General features: G+C 45.1%; 2 protein-coding genes across 4 annotated transcripts in view; one reads left to right on the top strand and one right to left on the bottom strand.

Moving 5' to 3' along the window:
- FBXL13 (F-box and leucine rich repeat protein 13) overlaps positions 1 to 2,539 on the bottom strand; it is a 159,693-nt gene extending 157,154 nt beyond the window's left edge. For 2 of the 3 annotated variants that reach the window (XM_066591982.1, XM_066591984.1), the window contains exon 1: positions 2,428 to 2,539. In XM_066591982.1, the coding sequence (XP_066448079.1) occupies positions 2,428 to 2,502 (75 nt within the window). In that variant the 5' untranslated portion in view covers positions 2,503 to 2,539. Of the gene's footprint in view, positions 1 to 236; positions 295 to 2,427 lie in introns of those variants that run through there. The other variant, XM_066591983.1, reaches the window with a different exon arrangement.
- A 177-nt stretch (positions 2,540 to 2,716) lies between these two features.
- ARMC10 (armadillo repeat containing 10) lies at positions 2,717 to 25,234 on the top strand. Its single transcript, XM_066591989.1, has 6 exons — positions 2,717 to 2,921; positions 12,317 to 12,471; positions 15,619 to 15,753; positions 20,167 to 20,343; positions 20,443 to 20,514; positions 24,853 to 25,234. Exons 1-6 carry the CDS (start codon positions 2,759 to 2,761, stop codon positions 25,132 to 25,134), a joined length of 984 nt encoding a protein of 327 aa, XP_066448086.1. The 5' UTR covers positions 2,717 to 2,758; the 3' UTR covers positions 25,135 to 25,234.

Below are 25,234 nucleotides of genomic sequence, written 5' to 3'. Positions count from 1 at the left end.
CTCTACTCTTAGCTGCTATACTTTAGTTCCTGGCACTGTTCCGCTCCTGCTATAGCGTCCCCAGCCCTATGCTCCCATCTCCGGTCCTTTCGTCCCCAGCGCTGTGCTCACCGCTCCTGCTGTAGCCTCCCTGGCGCTCTGCTCCCAGGTGGTGTTGGTAACTTTCCGCCGCTGTGCTACCCGCTCGTGCTGTATTGTCCCCGGCGCAGTGCTCCCCACTACTGCAGTTTACTCACCTGATGTTCGCTGCTGCAGCTCCTCATCTCCATTGCCAAGCAACTTGAAAACTGGCGTTTCGGGTCCTCTACCCAATTCACGCGGCTGCAGTGACTTCGGCGGCGCTTGCCCCTGCTGAATCTCATCCCTGGAGACACTCTCCCCTCTGATGTGGGCGGCGGCAGCAGATCCACGGCAGTGCTAAATGTTTTGCTGCTTAGTATGTGTTGACTGTTGGCTGCCGTGGACTCTTAGGGTTAGGGCTGTTTGACCTGTTAGCCTTACATTGTTTACTGTAAATGCTTCCATGTTACACGTGTTACATGGAAGCATTTTGAACTAACAATGTAAGGCTAACAGGTCAAACATCCCTAACCCTGAGGCCTCATGTCCACTCAAAAAATACAATTCGCGCAGAATCTGCCGCGGATTTCCGCAGTGGATTCCGCACGGATTTGCTTTAAATGGCATTTTTTTGCATGCAGATATCCGCACACATTGCTATCAATGTGATAGCAATGCTGCCGATCCGCGCGGATTCCGTGGCAAATGGAGCATGCCGCGTTTTTTCTTACGCGCATGAAAAACGCAATTCTTTTAAAATGCCATCCGCGGGTGCAAAAGTCAATTTAATGGACCCGAGGATGGCAATGATTCCCTATGGGCCAAATCCGGGAATCCGCTGCGGAATCCGCAATTCCATTTACCCAGTGGACATGAGGCCTCTCATGTCCACGGGGAAAATCAGATCCGCTGCGGATTTGTAACGCGGATTTGGGCTGCGGGTGCACTGTAATTGTCTTTTATTTTTCATGCGGGAGATCAATTGAGCTATGTGCTCTATGAGCTCCCGCATGCGTGATCCGCATTAAAATGGAGCATGTCCATTTTTTTTCATGCTCCAGAAATTTTTTAATTACCATCTGCGGGTATTTATCTACCTGTGGGTGGTCAATGCATTCCTATGGGGCGCGGATCCGCGTGCGGGAAAAACGCTGCAGATTTTAATTCTTATTTTCCCCGTGGACATGAGGCCTAAGAGTCCACGGCAGCCAACAGTCAACACACAGCATCCTGCTAGGACCTTTGACAAGTCACCCAATCAGGAGCTAGGGGTGTGACAGGGGCAGTCCTCCTGTCAAACCCCTAGGTTCCTGGTGGCATCAAGATACACTAATACCGGCAGAGCTTATGTCTACAAAATGGGTTTTACACATACGCCCTTACTGAAAGAGGAGCAGATGCTTGGAATATATTCCAGCAGACATAGTTGGAAAAACCAGTAAATACACTGAAGCCTGGATCAGCATATTAGCTATCGTAAGAGAGAAATAATATGAGAGCCGACCGGAAGGACCGACCAAGTATGCAGGAGGGCCGGAGCAGCCGCTTGGCCACTGATAAGGGGGATGTCTTTCTGGCCAACTCACAACTGAAAAGTATAAGGTGTAACAACAATATTGCTTACATTCCATCTGACTAATGTGTAATACTCCGTACCCCCAGTGTGTATAGCTACTGCACCACATATAGTGAGAACCATTACCTATCATCCGGTGTATGGGGGCTTTTAGATGGGGTGAGTTATAGTTCGCACAAGCAGTGTTTTGAAGGGTAACGGCTGGATGTAAGTGCGCCCCCTATCGGTGAGCCCAGGAGTTGTACAGGGCAGCTTGTTAAGGCTGCATTCACACAGGGCGGGATTAGCCAGCCATGTGGATGAGATTTCTCAGAAACCTCGTCCACACGGGACGGCCAATCCGCTGCGGTAAATCCGGTTGAAACCGCGGCTGCGGCTGCCGCGGTTTCAAAAGAAGCAGCATGTCTGTTTACAGTCGTTTTTTTTATTTATGTTACGGCCGCGCTCTCCTCCATGGGAGAGACGGCCGCAACGGAAAAGCATGCGGCCGGACCGCTTCAAAGCTGCCGCGGCTTAAACCGTGACGGTTCTCCCGGCGGAAATCTCGCGGTTTTTGCTGCGGCCAAACCGCGAGATTTCCGACGGGAATTCGCCGTGTGTGAACCCTGCCTAAAGGATTTCCTGAAGATCGGAGTTGCTTTAGTTGGTGAATCTTATATTTCCTCCTCAGGACACTTCTGACAGATCTCACACTTCCTATAAACAATATCATCTATAGCAACAGTACAAGTAATCAGCGTCCATGAATAGTGCCCACTACTGCTGCCATTATGGTCAGCGCTCGCCGTTACCTCGTAGATGTGGAGCAGGGAGTGCTGCGTGATGTAGTTCCTGAGCTGGGCATCTGCATTCCGTAGAGATGCCATTATATGCGGTGTCTGCCGCCCCACGCAGTGCCTGACACAGGAGAGTAGCGTCTACTGTTCCCTAGCAACCCGCCAGCCCGCCCATTCACCGCCAGGAGTCACGTGGTCCGTGCGACAGAGAGACAGATCCTCACAGCTCTCAACCGCCGTGCGCGCTCCTCTCCATGCAATCACCGTCAGGTTATCACGTGATTAGAGGAGGTGGGGACAGCACGTCACGTGCTCCCAGAACTGTCGGCTGGTCACAGAACATAAGATGTCCCTTGTAGGGAGGCTGACGAGGAGCCTGCTGCTGGTGGCGCTCGGGGCCGGCGGCTGTTACTGCTTGTATAGGGTGTTATGTAGGAGGAAGAGGCCCGGGGGCGGCAGCGGAGGGATACTGGGCAGGGTGTCGGGCATGCCGGTGCGAGGAAGTGCAGGTGAGGAGACCCCAGTGGTCATAACCTTACAGTAGTGCTGAAAATAATATAAAACCCCCAGACCGCAGCCATGTACTTACTGATCTAGTGATGCAGGAGGGCAGGTAGCAGCAGGGAATCCCTCAGCATGCAGGTGGCACAGGTGCCAGGACTGATGGGCAGCCACTCATGCACCCTCCTTAGGATGCCTTCACCCTGACAAGGGCGGTATCGGGCTGTGATTCATGGCTGGACATCGCGCTCCCCGCCATGTGATACCCGCGGATACCAGGAGGTTTCATGTGACAACAGCCTCACATCGCTGTAGGGGATCGCAGGGTGCTGCCACTGTTTTTGGTGGGGCCGGCGCTGCTGCCACCTGCCCAGTTGGAAAGAATGGGCGATATCGCAAAACGATAGAACATTTCTCATGAATATGAACCCTATTCTTTTGGAAGGGGCGATCCTTCTTCACGCAATGCAAGCGCTGGCTGGTTCTTACAGCTGACAACCAGCAGCAATAGCTCCGATATGCCATATGGCTCATCAGAGCTGTTAACCCTTTAAATGTCACGGTCAATTGTGACAGCGGCATTTAAATCCCCCCAAATGCTATAGCATTACATTATACTGCAGGAGCGATCAAAGCATCGCAAGTTGTGGTCCCATCTGGGGACTTAAAAAAACAAACAAAAAAAAAAGAACAATGAAGTTTTACTAATTATTATTATTAAAAAAAAAAAAGTAATCGTTCAAAAAAGAAAAAACCTTTTGCCATATTTATAATAAAAAATCTGAATAATAAAACAAAAATACATATTTGGTATCGCTGCGTCTGTAAAAGTCTGATCGATCTAAGTAATGCATTATTTACCGCGCAAGGTGAACGTCGTCAGAAAAAAAACAAACGCCAGAAATGCGCTTTTTTTTTGTCACCCTGTCTTCAAGAAAAAATATTTAAAAAGTGATCAAAAGTCGTATGTATTCCAAAATGGTACCAACGCAAACTACAGGACGACTCGCAACAATTGAGCCCTCACCCAGCTGTCGACGGAAAAATTAAAAAGTTATTGTGCGCAGAAAATGGAGACAGTAAATAATTTTAAAAAATGAAAGATCTTTGAATAGAAATAGTACAGCAAAAAAAAACCGATATGAGTTTGGTAATGTAGTAATCGTACTGACTCCTAGAATAAAGTTATCATGTCACTTCTGTTGCAGTGTGTGCACCGTAGAAACAAGACGCACCAAAAGATGTCGGAATTTCATTTTTTTTTCCATTTCTCTCAACTTTTACAAGTTTTTCAGTACATTATATGGTACATTAAATAGCACCATTGAAAAATACAACTGGTCCACAAAAAACAAGCCCTCATACAGCGACGTCGATGGATAAAGAGGAGGAAAGGGGGAGGAAAAAACAGAAAATGATGGGGGAGGGCTGTGTCATTAAGGGGTTAAACAGCAATTGTTTTATCGATTTCAAGAGCTCTCATCCATGTGGCGTGGAAAATGTTGTAGATTTTAAATCTGCCACATATCAATTTTTGCTAATTTCACAACTTCCAATAAGCGGGTGGACCTGTAGGGAGTCTGTATGCAGCGCTGCAGTATCTTCATGTGGATTCACTGCAGGAATGATGCCGTGAGTAGGCACACGCCATGCGGTACACCCATACACAGGCGATTTGGGTGAAAATGGAATGGTAGAGTTTGAAGGGACCTGCAGGGTCATCGGGTCCAACCTAAGGTTGGGACAGCGACAGTCGATAGTTTGTTCAGCGATAGTCGATACTATCAACTATTGTAAAATATCGGTGGCAAACTATCGATATTTCAATATATTGACTTTTTAAAATGCTGTATAAAAATAAAACAGGTCTAGGGTTAATAAAGCAACATAAACGACAAAAAAAGTATAGTTTTCTTATAAAACTTTAAACTGCTGAAATTATTATAAACTTATAACTATTAACCCCTTCCCGCAACAGGACGTACCGGTACGTCCTGGGGATAGCGCGGGATCACATAAGATCCCGTGCTATCCCGCAGCGGGAGTCGGCTGTCACTCACAGCCGGCGTCCCGCTGCAACAGCGGGGAGGGGGGGGGGGGGGCATCAGAGATGCGCCGCCCCGCTGTTAACCCCTTCCCTGCCGCGATCTAAGTAGATCGCGGCAGGGAAAGAGTTCACAGAGGGATCGCGATCCTTCTGTGTCTCCGGCCGGCTTTCGCGATGTCATCGCGAGAGCCCGGCATGTCGCCATGGCAACAGGACGCCAGACACTGGCGTCCTGTATTGCCTGTGCCTATAATCGCTGTATAGGCGATAAGGCATGGGAGAGCAGTAGCTCTGCCATGCCTTATCACAGCGATCATAGGCATACTGCTGCAAGTCCCTCAGAGGGACTCAAATAGTGTAAAAGAAAAGAAAAATGTAAAAAAAACCCTTTTTTATGCTTTTTCTAATATTAGCATAAAAAAAGGGGAAAAAAATGAAAACCCCACATATTTGGTATTGACGCGTCCGTAATGACGTGTACAAAAAGTTGAACACACTTTTCATTTTGTACGACAAAAAGCGTAAAAAAAAAAGCTAAAAAACAGAGGCAAAATGCTAATTTTTAGCATTTTGCCTCCCAAAAAGTGCAATAAAAGTGATCAAAAAAGCCGTACATTCACCAAAATGGTACCAATAAAAACTACAGCTCGCCTCGCAAAAAATAAGCGCTTATACAGCTCCGTACATAGAAAAATAAAAAAGTTACAGGACTTTGAATGCAGCTATAGAGAAAAAAAAAGATTTCCAAAAAAAAGGGGGTTTTATTGCAAAAAAAGTGTAAAAACCTAAAAAAAATATAACAATTTTGGTATCGTTGTAACCGTACCGACCCGCAGAAAAATTTAGTGTGTCATTTATGCTGCATGATTAACGCTGTAAAAAAAAGAAAAAGAAATCTATGGCAGAATTGATGCGGTTTATCTCCATGTTATCATAAAAATTTTTTTTTTAAATTTTACGATATTGTCTACGTACCCAAAAGTGGCACCGATAAAAACTACAGCTCGCCACGCAAAAAACAAGCCCTTATACGGCCGCGTCCACGGAAAAATAAAAAAGTTATGGCTTTTGAAAAATGGAGATGGAAAAATACGAAAAAATCACTTGGTCCTCAACGCCAAAATAGGCCGTGTTATTAAGGGGTTAATAACATCATGAAAATATATTAAAGGTACAAATGAAAATAAAATTACTGATGAAACATATAATTAAAATTAGGTGTATGAAAAGATGTTTTTTTATCATTGGCCCCAATAATCGTTATCTAATGAGCCAAGAAATATTAATTTGCTCGCATGCTCTCCCTTCAGACAGAATTTCACCAGTTTTTGAAAACATTCTTTCTGCAGGAACTGAAGTAGCAACTACGGAAGGATATTTTCTCCAAAGCTGGTACAAATTAGAGTAGGGTTGGCATATTTCCCTCCATATTTTAGAAGGATTGTCTCCTGAACGTTAGATGCTGAACGCACGACATGCCGCGTCTCCTTTTCTGGACGCGAGCTTCGTGCGTTCAGCGCAGCCCTCCATCTGCATGTGGAAATGCTTTCATTTAGAAAGCATTGCCCACAGCCATCGCGTTAGACGCAAACATTCAGAGCCTGCGTCTAACGCCATGAACAAACGCATGTGGAGAAGGGGCCGAAGACCCCACTTTTTCTGAGAGTCGTTTTGCCTGGAGCAAACCTTATTGGTGACAAAGAGTCACCTCACACTGTCCAAAAGTTTCTAGAACTTGTTTATACGTTCATTAGTGCCTCGAGCAAAACTCCATCCTGTACCAACACAAAGGAAAGGGCAGAATGTAAAGAAAAAATATATAGTCACAGGACCACAAGACACGTTTCTTCAATACAAAAATCGATATTATATCGCCTTACACTATCGATGTTACAGACATAACAATATCGATGAAAAGTATCGCCAAAGCATTAGCGATATATTGATATTTCGATGTCCAAACCCTAGTCCCACCCTCTGCTCAATGCAGGATTCACTAAATCATCCCAGATATTTGTCCTGACTTTGTTTGAACACTTCCATTGAAGGAGAACTCACCACCTCCCGTGGTAACCTGTTCCACTCATTGATCACCCTCACTGTCAGAAAGTTTTTTTTTTTCTAATATCTAATTTGTGTCTCTTCCCATTCAGTTTCATCCCATTGCTTTTAGGCCTTATGCACATGGCCGTGACGGGCTCTGCAAGCGAAATACCGCAGCGGAGTCCGTCATGGCACCCCCCCCCCCCCCCCAAAGACAGCAGTGTCATGACGCAGCCAGCGGTGGGCACGGCGCGTATTCATGCTATATTTACACTGTGCTACAGCGGAAGTATAGCGTGACAGGCGGCTTTCATTGACTACAATGGAAGCCGGCCGCGCGTACTCCTGCGGCAAATAGAACATGCTGCGTAATTCCGCAGTGGAATGCCACAGCATGTACATTGAGCTATTAGGTTCAATAGAACCTAATAGCTGCAGTGAAACGCCGTGGATTTCAGCCGTTGGAATTAGGCCTAAGTCTTTCCTTGTGCAAATGAGAATAGGGCTGATCCCTCTGCACTGTGACAGCCCTTCAGATATTTATAGACCGCTATTAAGTCTGCTCTCAGCCTTCTTTTTTGCAAGCTAAACATTCCCAGATCCTTCAACCATTCCTCACCATCTTGGTAACTCTTCTCTGAACTTGCTCCAGTTTGTCTATGTCTTTTTTAAAGTTAGGTGCCCAGATGAGGTCTGATTAAGGAAGAGTAGAGGGGGATAATTACCTCACGTGATCTAGACTCTATGCTTCTCTTAATACATCCCAGAATGGTTTTTGCCTTATTGGCTGCGGCATCACACTGCTGACTCATGTTCAGTCTATGATCTATTAGTATACCCAAGTCTTTTTCACATGTGCTGCTGCTTAGCCCAATTCCTCCCATTCTATACATGCTTTTTTCATTTTTCTTGCCCAGATGTAGGACTTTGCATTTCTCCTTCTTATATACCATTCTGTTAGTCGCTGCCCACTGTTCAAGCTTTTCTAGATCTTTTTGAATACTCTGTCACTTCCCTAGTGTTAGCTATCCCTCCCAGCTTTGTGTCGTCTGCAAATTTGATCAGTTTTCCATCAATTCCCTCCTCCAGATCATTTATAAAAATGTTGAACAACACTGGGCCTTGAACAGAGCATTATGGTACCCCACTTGATACATTCTTCCACTTGGATGTGCAGCCATTTATGATCACTCTTTCAGTATGATCACTCAGTTGTGAATCCACCTAACAGTTGCCTTGTCAATCCCATATTTGGTCATTTTTTCAATAAGTATGGTATGAGATACTCTGTCATATGCTTTACTAAAGTCAAGATATACTGTATCCACCGCATTTCCCTGATCAACCCAGTCGGTGATTCTGTCATAGAAGGATATTCGATTCGTCTGGCATGACTTGTTTGTTACAAACCCATGCTGGCTCTGGTTAATCACTCCATTTTCATCCAAGTACATGCATACATGCTGTTTAAGAGCAATTACCTCTGCTGCGTCATTTAGTATTTTAGGATGTAATTCATCTGGACCTTGAGACTTGAATTCATTTAGGTTAGCTATGTGTTCCCTCACCATCTCTCTGCTTATAGATGGCCTGCATTCTTTTATTCCCCCAATAGCACAGGGAAGATCAGTTGATGTTACATCTACTTTCTGAGAGAAAACAAAATAGGAATTTAAAAGTTCGGCCTTCTCAACATCATTCTCAACCAATTCACCATTTTCATCCTGTAAGCATCCAATAGACCAAGAGCATCTTTGACTCTTCTTTTGCTTTTGCCAGATCTCCAAAATGCTTTTTTATTGCTTTTGGCCTCTGTTGCAAGCCTCAATTCATTATTAGTTTTTCTGACACTTGCCCTACAGTTTCTGCAGACCGCATTATATTCTTCTTTAGATGTCCCCCCCCCCCCCCTCTGTCCATTTGATAAACATATTTTTCTTCGTTTTTAACGTGTGCAAGTTCTGTGTTCATCCATACTGGGCTCTTTAAATGCTTCCCATTAGAATAGACTACATAGATTTTACACCCATGTTTGAAGAGGTGAAATCCTTACTAAAAATCTGCAGTAAAAATTGACATGCTGTGGATTTAAGATTTGCACAACAGGTCAGTATATGCTGCAGATTATTTTTCTTCAAGGACTAGATGAGCTTTCATGAACTCTTCTTCACACTGCTGATACTGTAAAATGCTGCACACTCTCCACAGCTGATTTAGTGGTGGAAAATATGCAGCATTTGTACATGTGACCCTAAAGATAACCTCACACAGGTGAGCGCCATATGCGGCCATGAATCCCACTCCCATATTGTGCTCACCATCCATGTGGAAGCCCTGAGGATACAAGGCGGTTTCATGTTGTCACAGCACATAAACTGTTAAGTTTCAGAATGCAATAAATGTATGTCTTTCTTAGCTGATTGGGTTATTGGCCCTTATATACAAGACTAAACCTATGCTTTGTAGTGCCAGTATCAAATATTAAAAGATAGGAAAAATAGCAATACTAAATTATGTTAACGTAAAGACATAGTTAGTCAACAGTAATAGAGTATAATGAGACAAGACTGATTGTAGCCATTTCCTTGTCTAAACAAGCCTTAAGGCCTCATGTCCACGGGGAAAATCAGGCCCGCTATGGATTCTCCATGGAGAATCTGCAGTGGGTCCCTCCTGCCCCGCGGACATGAGGCTCAAAAATAAGAATAAACTTACCTCTCGCCCGCTCCGGATCTTCCCTTCGCCGCGGCTTCATCTTCTCTCCGTCGCGGCCGGATCTTCTTTCTTCGGCTCGGCGGATGCGCCGGCCCGAAGAAAAAAGATCCGTCCACGACGGAGAGAAGATGGAGCCGCGGCGAAGGGAAGAACCGGAGCGGGTGAGTAAATTCCGATTTTTGTAGTCGATCTATTGAAGCCTATGGAAGCCGTTCAGATCCGCGGGAGACCCGCACGAAAATGGAGCATGGTCCAGATTTTTTCATGCTCCATTTTTAAAAAAATCACTTTTATTGACCATCCGCGGGTACTTATCTACCCGCGGGTGGTCAATGCATCCCTATGGGATGCGGATCCGCGTGCGGGAGAAGAGTTAAAATCCGCTGCGGATTTTAATTCTTCTTTTGCCCGTGGACATGAGGCCTTAAGAGCTTTGAGACTGTTTGTAGATGTTAATAAGCCTTATGATTAATAATCTTTGTATTAGTAACCTTTGTATGATAACGCCCTCTTTCTTTCTGTATAAAAACTGGCAATGTCTTCAATTAATACAGAATTCTCCTGACTTCTCATGAGAAGAGCATCTTGCTATGACAGGAAAGTGCTTCTCGGTATTAATGGATACTGCTAGCAATCTTCTCATCACCGGCTTCTATATATACTAATTTGGCACCTGACAACGAGGTCATCAGACTGTACCAGTCTGGTCCGATAACAGCGTGAAAACAGCCTTGCATCACTGCAAGGATGAAGGAAATCCCCCGCCGCGGCCGTCGCAGCCACTGCAGAGGATTGCGGAGTTTCACCCAATGTTGTCGCCAGCCCCATTGAAAACAATAGGCACTGCGATATAAGATCACATGGCAAGATAGAACATGCTGCGATTTGTTGCCCGCATAGTATCGCGATGCCATGCAGAGAAACATCGCTTGTGTGTATGACCCCATGCAGAAGACTGGAGTTCATAGTTGTGCATCTCAACACACAAATCTCACACAATTTTGACGCTCGTGTGAAGCTGGCCTAATAGTTTTTTATTTATTTATTTTTTCTTTACCCTTATTCCCCTTGGAATCATTGTGGTGGCCTCTTAACCCCATAAGGATTCGGGTGTTATGGGCCTAAAGGACCAGACATTCTTAAGGCCTCCTTCCCACGAACGGATTTCCGCCGCGTAATTCGCGGCGAAAATCCGCTGCGTTGCCCGCAGCTATTAGGTTCTATTGAACCTAATAGCACAATGCTCACGATGCGCAATTCCACCGCGGAATTACGCACCGCGATTTCTCCCGTCCTCACCCGCAGCATGCTCTATTTTCTGCGGGTGAGGACGGGCTGTACGCACTGACGGCTTCCATTGCAGTCAATGGAAGCCGTCCGTTCACGCTATCTCCCGCTGCAACCAGCGGAAGATAGCGTGAAAAAACGCTTTCCCGCCCACCGCCGCGCGTCATATGACGCCATATGACGCGGCCGGCCGCGTCACGTGACACGGCCGGCCGTGCACGTGACACGTCCGGTGACGCGGCGGTGGTGGGCGGTGACGGGCGGTGACGCGGCGGCGGTGGGCGGGGAAGCGATTTCACGCTATCTCCCGCAGGTAAGTATAGGGGCTCTGGGGGGCGCCGTGACGGGCTTCACAGCGTAATATTACGCGGCGGAGCCCGTCACGCTCGTGGGAAGGAGGCCTTAGGGATTTTACTCATGTGGTTTTACAGCCCTATAATGTTGTTTATTTATTTAATTTTTTTTGTTCAGCTACCAAAATTACTTTTGCTGCGTTTTTTCCCCCATGACACATAGGGCTATTTTTTTTCTGCCTTGAAGTTTTATTCAAAGTAATAGGCTTAAAAAACATGATTTTTGGATTATAAAATTTAGGGTTGTTTTAGCGTAAATATAGTAATTTTAAAAATAAAGTACAGAAATGGGTTCCTCATTTTGTTTCAGAAGTCTTTATATATAATTTATATAGTTTTGGATTACAGGGAACATACGACGACTGTTTTGTTTGGCGGCGGTGGGTCTTTTTTTTAAAAAAAAATGTATTTATTTTTGTACATATTTTAATTTTTATTCTGTAACTTTTTTTTTTAACATCTGTGCCTCGTGATGTCATATAAGACCTTTTTTTGGGTCATTCACGTGCTTTGTTTTTCTTTTTCACTGTAGCTGGGGCATAGCTGATCAAGGTCTGCTAGAACCCTGCAGCTCCGCTGCGACAGTGGGCACCTTGTGATCACATGATTGCTGGGGCAAATAGCGGATGTAACACTTTAGTACATAGCGCTCACTGAGGTGCTATGTAGCCTGGAAAGCAGAAGTGGTCTGACAACCGAGGACCTGACCTGCTCCTGCTTGATTGTGGGAGGAGCAGCTTTAATGCCACGCCATACTTTTGCTATCGGCCAGGATTAAAGTCCAGGAGTAAGTGCTGTAAATTTACTGCACTTGTCCCTTAAGGGGGTTAAAGTATATAATAATCACAGCAACTAATTGCTTCTGTTAATGAATATCTTAATTGCAGAAAAAGAATTCAACTCTTGTGCAAATTTACATTTAGAATTTAATGCGTCCAATATGTCTTTCCTCTCTTAGAAGCCGGATCTGAGGACATTCCAGAGTCTGCTAGTAATCTGCAACCACATCATTTAAGAACACTTCTTCAGATGCTTTCAAGCAACTCTGATGCTTTGGCTCAAGAGCAGGTTTTGATCACTCTCTGTAACAGTGCGGCATTTTCTGTAAATCACGTAAGTAACAGCTGACCATATCTGAAGGAAACTGCTTAGCATACGTCTTGTCCCCATTCTGCTTGTGTGCACACAGGACCGCCTGCATGAGATATCAGACTGTTTACTTACACAGCTTCTCGGGCTCCTTTAAGACGAGCCAATTCTAGTCTGTGCGAGTGACGTTACTGTCGCCTCGTTCACTTTCGTGCAGCCTGTCAACGACTCAACAAGCGCTGTTTAAGCGGAACGAGAAGTGAACAAGTCAACGGTGGTTTTTATGCCTGTTTACAGTGAATGACGAGCGAGAAGCAAGCTATTCTGGTTCAGTCTTTGACTCACGTTTAGGGCTCTTTCACACGGGTGTATGTGTTTTTACGTTCACCCAGGTGTGATGTTAATTCGCATGAATGGACGATTTGCTGCTATGAAGTCCTGAGCTTAATTAGCGTTTTCTCGTCCATTCATATGGCTGGATGCGATGTATTAGCGAAAAAATGTCACAGCCCGGATATCCCTCGCTAATGTCAGTCCTCGGAATCCTCAATCCTATATAAAGGCAACTCTAAGCTTTTCGCAGCAATGGGCGCTGCTAAACTGCCCCCCCCCCCTCCCTTTTTTTTCCAGCTCCCATAGGAGTCTATCGGAGCCGCCGGCATATATCGGTCAAAAAATAGAACCAGAACTATCTTTTCCGGCTGTGCGTAAAAATGCCCGCTGACTTCGGTCGCGTATGTTCCTGAATACCATCCTGGAGCTTACCTGTAAAGCAACATTTAGTTATCACATATTACCTACACAGTGGCGTACATTTGGTAGCTGCTGTGCCTGGTACTGCCGCTCTTTGCAACTTAATCCCATTTGAGTGAATGACAGTAGCAATACGAGGCCTGGCACTGTACATGTGGTAAACAATGAAGGGGACAGTGTGTTCTCATAGCACCGTGGGCCCTCCAGTCAGCTGATTGGTGGAGGTGCAGGAAACTAGACCCCACAGATCTGATATCGAAGTCCCACAAAGCCCTTTTGAACTATTTAACCGCTTAAGGACACGGCCTATTTTGGGCATAAGGACGCACTGTTTTTGACTGATTTTCATCTCCATTTTTCAAAAGCCATAACTTTTTATTTTTCCATCGACGCGGCCGTATAAGGGCTTGTTTTTTGTGTGGCGAACTGTAGTTTGTATTGGTGACATTTTGGGTACATAGATTATATTGTAAATGTTTTACAATTTTTTTTTATAGCAGGGAGAGAAAACGCATCAATTCTGCCACAGATTGTTTTTTTTTTTTTTTACAGAGTTCATCATGCAGCATAAATGACACAATACATTTTTTCTGTGTGTTGGTAAGATTAGAATGATACCAAAATTATGTTTTTTATTTTTTTAGGTTTTTCCACTTTTCCCCAATAAAAACCCCTTTTTTTTTGGAAATTATTTTTTCTGTATTGCTGCATTCAAAGTTCTATAACTTTTTTATTTTTCCATGGACAGAGCTCTGCAGGGGCTTATTTTTTGCGAGATGAGCAGTAGTTTTTATTGGTGTAATTTTTAGGTACAAACGGTCTTTTTGAGCACCTTTATTGCGGTCTTTTGTGAGGCAAAATGAAAAAAATAAGCATTTTACCTTGTTTTTTTTAGGGTTATTTTTATGCTTTTTGCCGTGCAGGATAAAAAATGTGTTCAATTTATTATACGTGTTGTTGCCGATACAGCGATACCAAATATGTGGGATTTCAATTTTTTTACGCGAAAAAGCACAAAAAAAAGTTTGGGTTTTTTACCTTTTTTTTTTTAATTACATTATGCTTATCTTTTTTTTTTTTCCTCTACACTTTTTATGTCCCTGTGTGGGACTTGCACCATAGCACCTATGGTCGCTATGATGGTCGCTATGATAAGGCATTGCAGGACTTCTGTCATGCAATGCCTTATCGCTTGTATTAGCGATCACAAGCAATGGCAATACAGGACACCTGTATCTGGCGCCCTGTTGCCATGGCAACCCACCGGGCTCTCCGCGATTTCATTGCGAGAGTTCAATGTCACAGAGGGAGTGTGCTTCCTTTGTGAGCCCTTCACATGCCGCGATCTACACAGATGGCGGCGGGGAAGGGGTTAACAGCAGGGGTTGCTGCTCCGATGCACTCCCACTCCCAGATAGTGGGGGAATCTCTTATGATCTTGCTCTATCCCCAGGACGTATATGTACGCCCTGTTGCGTTAAGTACCTCCCTACCAGGACACACAGTTACATCTTGTGTCGGGAAGGGGTTAAAGACACTCTACCTGCTTTACAAGAATGCCCTGGGTTGGATTTACTTAGGGACAACCCTGAGTGGTTTGACAAAATCCACAGACAAACATTAGCAGTTATCAAAAACTATTGACATTCAGAATGGTTCTATGATCAGATGGCACCCATTGTGTGGCGGTGTGTATCTTCATAGCAGCTGGAAAACCCCAGGTTGGAGACCACTGCTCTAGATGAGCCAAGCAAAACTTGGGGTGGCCTGATACTTCAGGACTGACCTCACGGTCTCTAACACATTCTCTTTTTGGGTTTTCAGCTCCTCAAGGTGTCTTGTGATTGCTAGCTTATATGGGAAGAAATTACTGTTCTTCTAATCAGTCGTAAACTTAGTCTGCTTCATTATGGGTTAACTCTTATGTATCTTATGTATTAGCAATATTCAGAGGGCTGGTGGGTGTGTATGTGTGTATATATATATATGTATATAAGTGTGTGTGTGTATATATCTATATCTATATATATCTAAGATACTGTATAGTACATTGGATATCTTCAGATTAAGGTGTATGTATTAATTATCTTGGCCAGAAGCAGAATTTTCCTTTTGTGTGTGTGCTTGGTGCATTCGGTTATAGTTTAGCACCTGCACAGAATTAGATGCTGCCGGGCAGCGGATGAAGCTGTTACATAGACAAATCACGTGGCTGACGCCGTCTTGCACAGGACGCACACTCCATGCGTATGCTACCTGATGTGCAGGGGACGACTTGCAGCAAGGCTGTGAGAAAAAAATTGCCCATGTAAATAATGGCTTGTATGTTCGTGCGTATCACAACGCACACAACTTGGATGATTTTCTCGTTCTTGTGAATGCACCCTTAATATTTTCCTTGGATCTGTTCCGTTTCAGGATGTAATTCGGAATTTAGATGGTATTCACATTATTGGAGGCTTGCTTTCACACCCTAATCCAAAAATAAAAGCCGGTGCACTGAATGCACTCAACAACCTGAGTATGAACCTACAAAACCAAGAGCAAATACAGGTAAAACTACCGCATGGAATATTCTATGAAAAGAATTGCTGTCAGAGTACATAAATTTTATTTTGTACCTTCCACAACTAAATTACAAAAATGGAATCAAATCTACTTAAAGGAGTTTTGTTATTATAAAAAAAATATATATATTTACCTATTCCTCCGCCGTCAGTCTTCTTACTACATCATCTCTCCACCAATCGTTTCCAGGGTCACCTCACCTCCAGCGGGCTGGATCCTCCTCTTCCTGTTTTGGAGCGTCCTTTAGTTGAAGTTTACTTCCTGCAGGGCAATGAACACTATGAATGATGTAGCATTCCCTGCCTAGCAGGGAATGCCGAATCCTTGGCAGCCTGCTTTAATGTGACTGCACATGCCTTAAAGCACATGCCGAGAATTCGTCATTCTCTGCTAAGCAGTGAATGCTACGTCACTCGTAGCGTTCACTGTCCTGCAGAAAGTACAATGCTGGCAATGTACGCTTCGTTACAGGAGGATAATGATCCGGCTGGCTAGAGGTGAGTGACCTGGGGGACTGGAGAAGCCAAGAGAAGATCTGGTAAGAAGACTGATGGGGGAGGAATAGGTAAGTATAGAATTGTTTTTAATGACCGAACCCCTCTAAATATCACAAAAAAAAGTCATACTGACAGATTCGAAGATATAAGGGCAGATCCAAACATCAATTTCCAGCAGCTTGTGAAACCAGAATGTTCTAATTTAAACCATTACCTAAGGTAGGCTGCCCCGCACTTTCCAAGGAAACTGACACCCAGCCTTACCAATCATCAAAAAACAGAATGCATCTGCAAAATGCTAAACATGAAGCATCAGTTGATATTTTTACCAGAACATATAAGCTCACAACCATTATCAGGGGTCCTTATTAGACAACCATGCTAATCTAATATTTTGGATGATACTACTAGGCTGTAAACCTGTGTGTAGCACTACACAACCATGTGACTGGCACCCTATAGCACCCCTGCTGCTGTCAGTCGCTTAGTTGTTCCCTCCATGTTTTTCAGTTTTGCACGGCTTCTTTCAGTTGTGTGATATCCATGCCAGTATCAGCCATAATGTTCTTTGGCGGCGGGTCTTCTGCTGCTGCTGATCTGTCCAAGCATTATAGGTTTTTCTAGTGACTCTGCTCACATTACATGGCCAAAATCCGTGAGTTTGAGTCCGGTCATCTTCCCCTCCAGTGATTTATCGGGTCTTATACGATTCAGGACTTCTCTGGTACTCTCGCCATCCAGGGCATACGCAGCAGCTTTCGCCAGCACCACAGCTCAAACGCATCAATCCTCCTTCTAATAAGCTTTTTTTTCCGCTGTCCAGCTTTCACATCCATACAGCAGCCTTATCTATGTGCAAGTACAATACTAATCAGCCACCTTTCTTGTGAATGGTAGGTCTGCGAGTGGCAGTTCATCAGTATTTTGCACCTGGACAGTGTCCTCCATATAGCATTTTGCCTGTTCTGCATGCTAGTGGGGACTCCCTCCTCTCCCCCCTCCCCCCTTCAGTCTGGGAATGTCAAACTTGCACAGTATTTTCTTCTACTTAGTAAGTGTACAAAATCCCTAGAATAACCATTTGTGCAATTTAATGTGATCAATTCGATCTCTAAAGCTAAGGTCCTCAACATTTTGTATCTTATGAACCTTATTGGACTCCGAGTGATGGTTGAGAGCCAAAGTAATTGCAAAATATGGAAAAGAGGGCTACTAGGGCTACATGGCGACTTTGGCCACAACATACATCTCACTGCCAAAGACTGCACTATGGCCCTGCTACATTGCAAGCTAATCCAAACATGCTGGATTTCTTTTATTGGGTCATGGCACCTTGAGAGTTGTAACATGACGGCATTCACTTATTTTAGAATGCAATGTAGCAAGGCAATACTACGATCTTTAGTTGTGTCATGACCAAAGGAGCTGTGTAGTCCTAGCTTAAAAGTTGAGCGAGGGAAAGAAAAAAAACAAAAAACTGTGAAACTGCAAACAGTTGCTGATAAACGTGTGTGAACCTTGACACTAGTGTTATGTCATATAAAGTGGCACAGTTTGGATAAAATATGTCGGCAATAATGTCAATTGCCAATAGACCTGTTAATACCTCGGGACTCCCATGGCAAGCTCCAGGAGGCACTGGTTGAAGACCATGGCTCTAAAGTCTACTTCTGCATCAAATAAACCTATGTAGAGGCGTCAAAGATGGTGATCGCCTTAATATCACCCTCACTATTTATCACATATTCCCTCAGAAAGTAGAGGAGAAGAAAAAAAACCCAAACGCCATCATGTTTTGCACTACGATCAGTTACTAATCTGCATTTAAAGGGGTTGTCCGGCCATAAACATTAGATCTCATTACTTCTGTTTGCCCAATACAATGCACTTTGTAATATACATTGTGCATTGTAAATTAGGCAAACAGAAGTTATTCACTTACCTTTTGGGGTGCCCCCCCCTGTGTTGCTCCTCGGTTGCCATTGGTTCCGACAAGTCTCTTGTCCTCTTCTTGTCGGGACGACGGGGACGCGCTTCTCCAGCACAGCTCTGCGCATGTGCAGAAGAACTTCAGCCGCTGGGAAGCTCAGTTCTGCCTGCAGGGGAGGCATGGCTGCTGGCTCTTCATCTCCAAGGTAAGAATGAGTGGAGGGGCGGGCTCTCGCGGGGGGGGGGGGGAGAGGAGGGGGTAGGATGGATGGATGGATGTGTGCAAGTGGTGTGTGGGGACCCAGCTGACAGAAGTCGTGGGGGGGTGCAGTTATGTGTGTGCTAGTGGTGTCAGGAGACCCGGCTGTCAGAAGTCCCGGGGGGGGGGGGGGGGGTGCAGTGGCGTGTGTGCGTGTGTGTTAGTGGTGTCAGGAGACCCGGCTGTCAGAAGTCGCACGCGCGGGAAGGGGGGGTGCGGTCACATAGACTTGTCGAGGTGGGGTGTGCGGTCACATAGACTTGTCGCCGTGGGGTGTGCGGTCACATAGACTTGTCGCCGTGGGGTGTGCGGTCACATAGACTTGTCGCCGTGGGGTGTGCGGTCACATAGACTTGTCGCCGTGGGGTGTGCGGTCACATAGACTTGTAGCTGTGGATGGTGCTCTGTCACAGTAATTTGTCACGTGGGGTTGGAGGGGGCTGTGACAGTAATTTGCTGCGCTGGGGGGGGGGTAGCGTGGGGCTGTTACAGTAATTTTTCACACGGTATAATCCTGCCTGTGCAGGGAGGGGAGGAGGTGAGCTGTGTCTGTTGTGAATGGTGGATCCTGTGTTATCTATATATAGGTATCACTGTACTTGTAGGGGGGAGGGGCAGGGGGTGCTGTTAGTGTACTTGTGTGTGGGCACTGTAAAGGGGGACTCTGTGGGGGAGGTCACAGGGGGGGCACTGTATAGGGATGCTGTGGATGGGGGGCATGTGGAGGGGGGCTACTTTGGAGTGCACTGGGGGGGGTGGCATGTGTAGGGGGGGTACTGTGGAGGGCACTGTGGGGGGGAATACTGGGGGGGCACTATTGAGGGGGGACTGTGGAGAATGCTGTGGTTGGGGGGGAATGAGGGGGGGCTACTTTGGAGGGCACTGTAGGGGTAACACTGGGGGGCACTGTGGGGGGGCATGTGTAGGGGGTACTGTAGAGGGCACTGTTTGTGGCACTGTGGGGGATCATTAGGGGTGCACTGTGGGGGGGGGAGTCATTGTGGGAGGGGGTCGCTGTGGGAGGGGCACTATGAGGGCATGTGTGTGTGGGGAAATGTTTTGTTTTACTTTACTTTAGCAGGGTGGGGGGGCAATAGGTAGCCTTGCAGTGGGGGGCTGCAGGAGAGTTCTCTCTCGGCTCTCCCCAGCCCCTCTCCATTCACTATACACTGTGCTGCTGTTTACACTCATGGCAGGATTTTATCCTGAACCATGAGTGTATAACACAGTCTCCCCTGGCCACACCCCCTCTGATTATAGTATGCAGCAGGGGGCGGGGCCTGGGCAGGGAGAGACTGTAGAGCAGTTCAATAGAGGTGGGCGTGTCGTGGGCGGGGCTAGGACATGAGCTGAGGGAGGCCATGAAATCCTGGCTTTTCATGCCTCTTACTGCCATCGGGAGCGCGCACACAGAGGAGGGAGAGCGCAGAGCATTGTGGGAAGGCAGCACAGAGGCGCCATCTTTGAAAGCTGCAGTGAAGATCAGATTCTAAGGTAAGAAACTGACATTCCAGCTGATCTGCCAGCCGGTTTGAGCCCCTGTATGCTGTGTGTTACTATCCTTACTGAAAGGGAAGCAGCAGCATTATAAAAAATGTTTACCCTGTGTGGCCGGACAACCCCTTTAAGCCTCTTCAGTTTGGACAAAAATCTAAAATTCATTTAGCTAATGAATAGAACAGCATTGCTTAATATGTTACTTTTGCTACTTAGGCTCTTCTAAATGAAATATTAGTGATCACCACGGACTCTCCATTAAATTCTGAAGTCCAGCTGGCTGGCCTAAGACTGGTCATTAATTTGTCAGTTACCAATAATTACCATGAAAAGATGGAAGATTATTTCCCCAGTCTACTTAAATTAATGGAGGAAGGAAATGACACCACTAAGGTACCTTTTTTTTACCCTTACTAAATATCTAAAACTTTTGGTGCTCGTTTTTACTTGTGATTACTTAGTTTATACCGGGCATTTTTATTTCCTCCTAAGATACACATAATGAAAATTCTTGTGAACTTGTCTGCAAATCCTTGTATGACCGCTCCTCTCCTCGCTAGTAAGGTAAGATGCTGGTGTTAATATTGCATACTTTATACTTGCACTATGCTGGGTGCCCAAGTCAAGACATTGGAATTCCTGTGAGATTACTGACCATGTTGGGAAAAGCTCTTTGAGAAAGTTATATCAAAACAGGAGTATTTGGTCATTGAAACCAATAAAACCCCATTTTTTTTCAGAGGCCCTTGAAAATGAAAAACTTAGAAAGGTTCTCCATAGTGGTCCAATGATAGAGTACAATAAATAAAGGATTAGGAAAATTGGTATCTCCAGCGGTTGTGCAGTGGCACAATACCATAAAAAGCGCAGATATGCTCCCGCAGCAGCCTGTACACACAGTACAACGGGCAGTCCAAGCAGGGATAACCAGAGGAGGCTCACATGGGCGCACAATTACTGCGTATTACGCATGCACTGTCTGACACATGGTAATTCACAGGCAGTCAATTACATAGCCTTATGTAGTTCTGCTCACATTAGCGTGCAGGGACTGCATAATACACAAGCGCAAACAAGCAGCATGTTCTATTTTGCCGCGTGTGTACGTGTGATATAGCACATTGTTCTGTATGATATTCAATGTGCTATGCTCCCTGGGAGCTGCGGGGCGTCCCCATGGTAAATGGACCTGTCATGCACATTACAATTTTGCTGCTATGCGTGGCAGTACGCCGGGCCACCGCCAGCTCCTCAGAGTTAAACCGCTGTGACCTACACAGCATTTTACACTTGTGGCAGCGTGAGCCTGGTCTAAATTGAAGTTGGGCAACGTGTTTTTAGTCTGGGATGGCACCTTCATCTGGCTGAACAGTAATGTAGAAGAATAGGGGAAATTGAAAACTCCCACGGCTCAAACCAGTGGGTGATGTCAGTGGGACACGTGATAGATGCCAGAAAACCCACTTGGCACAATGAGCAACATTTTAAAACAAAAGTATCAAATACAAAACAAAAAGGCATTACAATAATTGTAATTAAGATAGAAGAATGTAACTTTGACTACAGTACATATAATACAACTAATAGCTCAAACAAAATAGCCATTATAAGGCCGGCTGTCCACGGTTGATGCGGTATCCCGCGGCGAAGCTCCACCGCCGGTCAGCCATATCTGATAGGCTGACCATGGAGAATCGGGGCAATTTGCAGCATGCTACGAATTGCCCGCCGCTTGTGGATAGGTGCCGGCGCTTTCCATAGCAATGCTATGGGAAACATTGGCCGTCGAAATCGCTGCCGTGGACAGGGGGCCTTAAGTGGCAATGAAATTAAATGTTTTGATTGACACAGGGACAGATGTGTAATAAGTACAATATGATGAATTGCAAGAATGAAAAATATATAATCCATTTGTTATGTATCTAACAAACTCTTTTCTTCTGTACCGAGTAAATTTTTTGCAATAAATAAAACGAAAAAAAAATAAATAAATTATATAATCGCTTTTTCCTTACCCCATATGTTAATGTATTCTTCACTTGCGCCATAGCTTCTGTGTTTTACAATTATAGTTCACTTCAATTTATGCTGTTTACAAGCAGGACGATCAGCTCTTTTGTCTGCTGCTTGTACTTATTATACATCTGTCCCTATACCAATCAAAACATCTGTTATTTAATTGCCACCTAATTGCTATTTTGTTTGAGCTAAGTGTTGCATTTATTACTTTATTTGTATTCTAGTCAGCGGTGGCGCTAGCATGTTCTAACCCACCACTGCATTCTTCTATTTTAATTACAAGTATGTCTCTTGTTTTTGTATTTTATTTTCCTGTTTTAAACCTTGCTCCTTGCCAAGTTGGTTTCCTGCCCGCTGTCACGTGACCCAGTGATGTCACCCGCTGGCTTGATCTTGGGAGTTTTCAATCCCCCTACATTAGGGTGCGTTCACACCAACGTATATCGGCTCGGTTTTCACGCCGAGCCGATATACGTTGTCCTCATGTGCAGGGGGGGGAGGCTGGAAGAGCCCAGGAGCAGAAACTGTGCTCCCGCCCCCTCTCTGCCTCCTCTCCACCCCTCTGCACTATTTGCAATGGGGAGAGGTGGGACAGGGGCGGGGCTAATTCCCGCCACTTAGCCCCGCCCCCGTTCCGCCTCCTCTCATTGCAAATAGTGCAGAGGGGCGGAGAGGAGGCAGAGAGGGGGCGGGAGCTGAGTTTCTGCTCCTGGGCTCTTCCAGCCTCCCCCCCTGCACATGAGGACAACGTATATCGTCTCGGCGTGAAAACCGAGCCGATATACGTTCGTGTGACTTCACCCTTACTGTGTAAATGGCCAGGTGAAGGCGCTGGTCTGGCACAGAAACATGTTGCCTAACTTCACTAAAGTGTTGCTGATCTACGGATTGACCGGTCCTCCGCTTCAGCGCACCTGGATCAATTTTCTGTTCTACTTAAGAAAAAAAAGCCATGGACAACAACTTCACTTTGCACCAGTTTTGTTAAGTCTTTTTGCTCCAGTAATCAGCCTGTTCATTCCTAAATAATGTATTTACATTTGACCTCTCCCAATGGTAGTACATATCAGCTTAGAGATCCACAAATACACAGTCCATGTGCAAACACATCCAGAGTAATGGGCCCATGTGGATTCTGTCTTCTCTGATAGAATGTAGAGTAGTTATCTTTAAAGGATTGTACAGAAATAGAAAAAGCCTGGCTGCTTTCTGTCAAGGATGGTGCAACATCTACAGGTATGCTCAGTTGTGTCTGCTCTTCCCTTCAAAATAACTGAGCTGCTGTGGCAGCTATGACTCCTGTGGAGGCGAGGCAAAGTTCCTGAAGAAAGCAGTCAAGCCTTAATATTCTTGAACCCCCTTTTAATCCTTTCATCACCATGCGATGTTTTAGACCTTTTGGCATGATGCATTCTAAAAAGGTGAATTTTGTCATGGTTTCAAATTGGAGCGCATATCGCTTACCGTATTTTTTAGACTAGAAGACGACGCATCCTTGGTGTAGGTATAAAAAAAAACAAACAACTGATAGTCAAAGGAAATAGGGGTGTCAAACTTTGGTGTAGAGTATTCTCAGCCAGGTGAGTGGGTTAGTGGCTGATGGTAGGTGTATACAGATCATTGGCTAACACACTGTCTTCTAGTCTCTTTGCCAAACAATCCTTGCAGCTTCTGCATTTCTAAAAATGGCATTTAATGTGAGTGATGTGTTCAATGTTTTCTATTGACATGGAACTCATTCCAATTGCCTAGTACAGTAGAGTCTAGTTGTTGGCATGGCAGACTGCTGATGGCACTGTACACCAGAGCGAGCCATACCATCAAGCAAAGCGTATTAATAGGCTAATTATAGTGGAGTGCGCTGTTACTTTGATAATTCACAATGGGGTTGACAGGAAAGGGTTAAAGTCTCGCTTGATTAGATATACAGCAACTTTGTTCTAATATCGTTGTAAGGCTCTCACACACAGGCTTCTGTTAAAATGCTGCGCTTTAAAGCATTTTCAGACATGTTCAACAGCGTTAAAGGGGTTGTCTCGCGGCAGCAAGTGGGGTTATACACTTCCGTATGGCCATATTAATGCACTTTGTAATATACATCGTGCATTAAATATGAGCCATACAGAAGTTATTCACTTACCTGCTCCGTTGCTAGCGTCCCCGTTGCCATGGTTCCGTCTAACTTCGGTGTCTTCTTGCTTTTTTAGACGCGCTTGCGCAGATGCATCTTCTCCCTTCGGCTGGTCTTGGAAGCATCGGCGTTTTGGCTCCGCCCCCTTGTACGCATCATCGCGTAGCTCCGCCCCATGACGTGTGCCGGTTCCAGCCTCCTGATTGGCTGGAATCGGCACATGACGGGGGCGGAGCTACGCGATGACGCGAAAAGGGGGCGGAGCCAAAACGCCGATGCTTCCAAGACCAGCCGAAGGGAGAAGATGCATCTGCGCAAGCGCGTCTAAAAAAGCAAGAAGACACCGAAGTTAGACGGAACCATGGCAACGGGGACGCTAGCAACGGAACAGGTAAGTGAATAACTTCTGTATGGCTCATATTTAATGCACGATGTATATTACAAAGTGCATTAATATGGCCATACAGAAGTGTATAACCCCACTTGCTTTCGCGAGACAACCCCTTTAACACACCTCATTACAATTGGTGATTGTGTTTAAAAAGTGCTAAAACTCATTAAAATAGAGCAGACAACGTTCGAAAGTTGTGGCGTTAGACGCCTCATTGAAATCAACGGAGGTGGTTTACAGCGTTTAGTGTGGCGTTTCAAACGCTACAAAAAAAACTGCCTGTGTGAGCGTGGCCTATAGGAGAACAAGATTGTGTACATAAGACTGTAATTCGTCTGAAAACCAATTCCGTTCTTTGCAGGCCCCATCGTCGTTGACATTCCTCTTTGACAGCAGAATTAATAGGGATATCCTCATAAGAGCGCTGACATTTGCAGCAAATCTTTCTGAGAACTTGGGAAGAGACCAGCAGCATGATGGACATTGTTATAATGAAGGCTCATTCCATGCACTTCTGTTTAAAGATCCAGCAGCACTCCAAAGAAATGTTGCACCATTATTGCTTATGCCAGATATGGAAATAAAAGAACAAGTCAGTAGATGTATTAGAAGTGCTGAAAGACTGAAACCTTATTGCAGTTAGAAGAGTTTCTGTAAAAATGTACGCTTTATGCTGCAGGTCAGCATGGTCGATACTGGAACAAAAAATGTAATTAAAGTTTAAAAAAATAAACGTGCTATTT

The sequence above is a fragment of the Eleutherodactylus coqui genome, chromosome 2 (genome assembly GCF_035609145.1).
Source record: "Eleutherodactylus coqui strain aEleCoq1 chromosome 2, aEleCoq1.hap1, whole genome shotgun sequence".
NCBI lineage: Eukaryota > Metazoa > Chordata > Amphibia > Anura > Eleutherodactylidae > Eleutherodactylus > Eleutherodactylus coqui.
This window is presented reverse-complemented; position numbering and strand designations above follow the sequence as displayed.